This window comes from Vanellus vanellus, assembly GCF_965231255.1.
Source record: "Vanellus vanellus genome assembly, chromosome: Z".
NCBI classification, from domain to species: domain Eukaryota; kingdom Metazoa; phylum Chordata; class Aves; order Charadriiformes; family Charadriidae; genus Vanellus; species Vanellus vanellus.
The window spans coordinates 64073510-64079190 of record NC_138908.1 but is presented as its reverse complement, the minus strand read 5'-3'; the positions used below and the strand labels follow the sequence as shown (position 1 = coordinate 64079190).

At 45.4% G+C, this 5681-nt stretch overlaps 1 protein-coding gene across 1 annotated transcript; it reads right to left on the bottom strand.

Annotated features, from left to right (window-relative positions):
• Positions 1-247: 247 nt before the first annotated feature.
• Positions 248-5392, bottom strand: CD180 (CD180 molecule; the record flags this gene model as incomplete). Its single annotated transcript, XM_082498002.1, has 3 exons — positions 248-1981; positions 2660-2826; positions 5303-5392. The coding sequence occupies 3 exons, from the start codon at positions 5390-5392 to the stop codon at positions 256-258; spliced, it is 1983 nt and encodes a 660-aa protein (XP_082354128.1). The 3' UTR covers positions 248-255.
• Positions 5393-5681: the final 289 nt, after the last annotated feature.

Genomic DNA, 5681 nt, shown 5'->3' with positions numbered 1-5681 from the left:
CATAGTAGCTGGGACGCCACAGCTAACATTGAGATGAACTGGGATTTCTCTACAAGAGAAGTTATTCATGTTCAAGGCTTAGGTCATAGTTTATTTTTCCAGATCTCAAATATTTTTTTTTCATTATTTTTCTAAAGGTTATAGTACAAATGAAAAGAGTATTACAAAAGTTAAGAAAATACAGGTCAGAAACAGTAAGTTGTCTTTCATCTTAATGCAACTGCTGCACATCTTTTCTATACCTCTGTCATAAACTTATATTTGCTGGTAATTTTGCCTGAAATAGTAAGTACCCCAAATGAAGATGGCACCACAGGATAAAATAGCCAGGACAACTGCAATGATTCCTGCCGTGTTGATCCCACAGGAGAGCAAGACGGTGGCCAGCTGAGCCCCAGCTAGCAATTTGGGTTCAGAGCATCTTGTTCCTTCAGGGTCCTCAATTTTATCCAGATTCTGTTTGTACCAGGTGATTAAACCAATATTGGAGCAGGTGCAGTCCAGAGGGTTGTAACTTAAATTGATTACGCAGTGGCCAGCTAGGGACGCTAGCTCGTCACGTGGTACAATATGGATCCTGTTGTAGGCAAAATTGAGATAGATGCTCTTGAGGTTTGAAAATGCATCTGTGCTGAATGCAATAAGCTTGTTGTGGCTTAGATCAACATGCCGTAACTTCTTGAGGCTGTGAAATGCTTGGCCACCTATTGCTGTCAGTTCACAGGATGATAAAATTAGCGCCTCTAAATTGGGTAGCTCTTGGAACAGTTTGTCCTTTGGCATGATCCCTGACTCAAAGTTATTTTGACTAAGGTCCAAGAGCATGAGGTTTTCCAAACCTTGAAAGAGATGCTGAATGCTAGTATTAATGTGGGAGAAGGAAAGATTCAGCATTCGCAAGAGATGCAAATTTCGGAAAGGACCCTGTGAAGTGTTGATATGAAGAGGAGTAAAAGCTAGGTCCAGCAGCTCCAGGTTAACACTGTCCTTAATAAGCACATCTTGGATGTGGAGCTTTATGTTGTGGCTCAGGTTCAGATACCGAAGACTGCTCAAACCACTCATTGCTATGTTACAGCAATCAAAGCTTTCAATATGACTTTTACTTAAATCGAGATGTTGAAGCTTTGTCAGGTTCTTCAAACAGCCTGAGCCCAACTGCAGGAGCTGCAAGTTCCCCTTGATGTGGAGATGGGTGAGGGAGGGGAAGGCAGCAGAGCTAATGTTGCAGAGGTGCTTGAAGGAGTTCGCGTTGAGAACTAACTCTGTTAGCGAGCTCATGCCGCTGATGCCAGGGGGCAACGCGCTGATGTGGGTTTGAGTTAGGTCCAGCTTTCGGAGCCTGGTCAAGCACTGAAACGTGTTGGCGTTTAGGTTTCTGAAGTGCCGTAGCTGCAGATAGAGATCCTTGACAGAGATATTACAGATGCCTTGTAAAACATTTGGGCTTATGTAGGGCTCCTTTTCCATGCCGTGAAATGTTCCCAGCCAAAGGGTCTGGGCTGTGGAGTTCTGTAGGCCCACCAGGACCCCAGGGATGTCAGCACAGCCCCCAAAGTCTAAACTGTAGAAATGGAACTGGAAAGCTCCAGGTTCAATGTATATAATGTCATTGCCTTTAAAAATGAGAGTTATATTGCTGGTCTTCTGCAGAACACGGACGTCTTCTGCTGTGATTGCTCTTATGTTGTTCATTTGAAAGTCAAGGTATTTGAGGTTCTTAGTGGGAAAGTTGGGAGGAAGCTGCAGCGAAGAGACATGGTTGCTGCCCAAGATGAGGGTATCCAAGCTGTCCAGATTTGCCATTGGAATAAAGGACATACTGGTTATTCCCGTCTGCGTTAAGACAAGCTGCTTCAGGGACTGCGGGCCAGCAAATGCTGTGTCAGACAGAAACATGAGCAGGTTTCCCGTCAGCACGATTGTCTTCAGCTGCTTGTTGCTATGAAAGGCACCGTCATACACCCAGTTGATCTGACACCTTGAGAAAGCAACAGAAACCAGTGTCAGTGGCTTGTTTTGCAAAACTCTGTTAGTGTAAGTGATAACCCAAACCACATTTCATATCTGTAAGGACTCATGATGAGTTAGTTGCCTTCACCAAGATAAAAGTGCCTGTTTTTTCCAGTGATGCTTGCCTGGTATTTGTAAGCTCACATTGAAATACAAGGTCCTGGTGAGAAGAAAAGCCTGCCCTGAAATGATGGGTGCGTGGAACCATTTGTAGAAGTCAGGGAGACAGGAAGTTTTTAGTGCCCAGCTTAATAACATGCAAATCTCTTTTCCTATAGAAAAAGCTGGGCATTTACAAGGACCAAACCTGCCTTTCTGTAGGGTTTACAGAACAATACCTTTATAGAAAATTGAATGAAAAAATTGCTCTAGTGACTTTGCTGTCACTACTGTCTTAGCGGCAGTAATGCGTGAAAAACACGTATTTCGCTCCCTGTTCTGCAAATGATTGTCACCAGAGGAGAAGCCTAGATGTTGCCCAAGCGTGTCAATCTCTGTTGAGCAAAATACTTCACAGCTGTCTGCGAGTGCTACTGGTGGTTTCCCTGTGAAGGCAGGGAGGTGCTGCTCTGGTGCACTCCAGAAGCTGGCTTCAGGCCAGGGGTTTGACTGACCTGATTGCAGAAGTGAGGACAGTCTCCCGTACCTTGTCAAGTCCAAGTAGAGAAGAGATTTCAGCTTAGAGAAGGTTGAATTCTGGAGGGAAGGGAGCACGTTGAAGCTGAAGTCGAGGATTTCGGTTGTGACAGGTAGTTTTTCAGGAATCTCCCCCAGTCCTAAACCTTCACAGCTATAGCTTTTGTTTACTGTAATCTGTGGGAAATATATAGTGAAACTTCAAGAGTTATGTACTGTAAATATAAATGGGAAACTACGGCACTGAAAAAAAACAAACAAACAAACAAACAAACAAAAAACAAACCAAAAAAACCCCAAAAACAAACCACCAAGCACAAAACAAACAGGATTTTGAATATTTAAAAACATATCGGCCAGAACCCTAGGAAGTCTTAGTGCAGGCTTGCAATACACAACCCTGGGGTTTTGTGGAGTGTGTTTTTAAAATGAACACCTTGAATCTCTCTTGTACTAATTTGAAGTGTGTCTCATCTGTAGTACTCTCTTATCAAAGTTAGCACATATGAGGATTGTTTACTCTTCTGGATGAATTATTAATCTTTAAGAAAGAATCCCCCCAAGGTAGTTTTAAATTCTGAATTTCATGGGTCTTGTAACAAAGCTTATTCTAAGAGAAGTCTTAAGAAAACCTTGCAGAGAGGAGGTAAAAAAAAAAGCAAGTCTGGGAATGTTTCTAGAAGGAACATGTCCAGATTAATTGGATCTGAACTGCAGTTGCACACTGCAGCAAGAGGATGGTGGGAAGATTTAGCTCAGCTAGACGAAGATCATATGTGATGCACTGAGTCTTTAAAATTCCTATGAAGCTTTTTCAGTTTGTCTGATAATTAATTGATCTATTATAGAGAGAAGACTACTCTGTGGATACCGGGGGAATCCACCAAATGTGCTTGACCTGCCTTTGCCTGGTGATTGCATGAAAGTCAACCAGAGCCTGGGACTATGGCATGTGGGAAAACGCCTCCCCAGAATAACCCGCAGCATCTGCTTGAGGCAGTGGAGATGCTCAGAGATGCTCGCACTTGTCCGAGCTGCCGAGCTGCGATGGGGTGCATGGGCCCAGCCAGCGCAGTGCCACCCTCCTCGCCCAGCCCTGCTCCCAGAGAAAGCCCTGGGTGGTTACAGGACCAGCCTGGGAGGGATGGGGCCCCCGGGGCCACGTGGGAGCTGCAGCTTTGGCAATACCCTGCTGGGAAGCTTGGAGACGTTCTGCTTGCAGGGAAGTAAAAGCGTTTATTGCACAGTTGCCCAATCTGAGTGTTTTAATGAGATTCAAAGCTATTCTACCAGCCCAAAGAAAGCGAGCACAGGTGGTGGGATGCCCAGTGGGAAACGCACTGGAGCCTGGCGTCTGTGACGAGCAGAGGGCAGTACAGCTGTGCACCCTGTGGGGGGGAGCATGTGGCTTCACAGGGTTTTGTTGGGGTGCACATGAGCCCTGGGGAGCTGTGGACGATGTTCGGGTCTTTCCGTCCACGTGGGACTGTGAGTGAGACCAAACCACATCTCTGCCTGTCTGCGGCTCAGGAGAGGCAGGTGGGCAGTGGCGGTACTCGGTGACCGCGCTGGAGGGGAAAGAGCAATGTTTGTTGCAAGCCACAAGATGAACACAGAGCACACTTTTTTTCCAGCAAGCTGACCTGGTACCTGCTGCAGCATGGGGCCTCCAGCCTAGAAGCACCAAAATAATACACCATTGGTAACTATAGAAATGGTGACTTAGAAAAGCTGATACGTTCAACACTGACAAGCAAAGAACTGCTGTGACATGTGGTTTAGACAGATTATAGCAACAGCTAAACTTTTTTTAAATAAGAACAGTGTCTGTCTGTTTTACCACTCAAATAAGTGAGCGAGTAAACTCTCTCTGTACACTTCAGGGCATGGACCAGCTCTCACAGGGACTTGAGCAGCAACCATCCCCTGGGGCATCCCAGAGTGTGACTCAGAGTGCTCAGGGATTTGTACATTTAATTCAGTGAGCAATTTGCTATTGGCCCCAAATGTGTGCTCTGTAGGGCTAGGTTTCCATAGTGCTTCGACCCTGAATCAAAATCCTCTTTTTTTTTTTTTTTTTTTTTACCTTGTGTCCCACTTTAAAAAAAAAAAAATCTTATGGGTCAGCTTTTTCCTTTGCCCCTGGAAAAACCCTCGTACTTTCTTCCTATTCTCATGCGGTATTATTGCACATCAACCAAACAACAAATAGAGACACCATCATCCCACCATTGTGTACAAATTCCTGTATGGACAGTGCAAGCATGAGACAACAATGCTTGTATCTGTCCTCTGTCTAGCTTTGATATCTGCTAAACACCCCAGTGAAGCTTCATCGTCCTTGCAGCTCTCTGGGAGGTGAAGCAGGGTGCTGGTTTGACAGGCTCCCAAAGTCCCCAGCAGTGACAGAAGAGCACACGAAGGTGCACAGATGCATGGGTGTGAGGAGGGGGAGGGTGGGCAGTGATTGATGTCCCCAGGCACATCTCAAGGCACCTGCCTGGTATCTCTGATAAAGGCCCTGTGATCCCCCTGAGAGAAACCCCTCAGGAACTGAAAACAGTCGGACATCAGCAGGCAAGTATTCACCAGAGACCGATTCTCTGCACACGCAGCTCCTGTATCTTGAGGGGGACCGGCAGCTGTCACTCACCTCCGTGCACATCATCTCTGTGACGCTGGATGCTTCGCAGCTAATGCAGGCGAGCGTTGTGAAAATCAAAAAATATAAATCACAGGCCATTATGGAGTGAGGTGCGTTGTTAAAATGGATGATCTTGTGATATCTTCCCTTAATGAAAGCGAGACAGAGCAGCAAAGGTCAGACAAACTGGGAGAGTCAGTTAGAAAGGAGGTTGTAAGGAAAAGAAACGCTTGCTGAACCTCCTGGGTGCAATGTGAGCAAAACAGTAGTTTTGGAGTGAAAGAGGAACTTCCCTGATTTAAATATAGTCAAATGACTGTGCACTGATACTTTTCTGGGGCAGAACAGATTTTTTTAAAAAATTGAAAGTGAGAGAAATTGTTCTTTA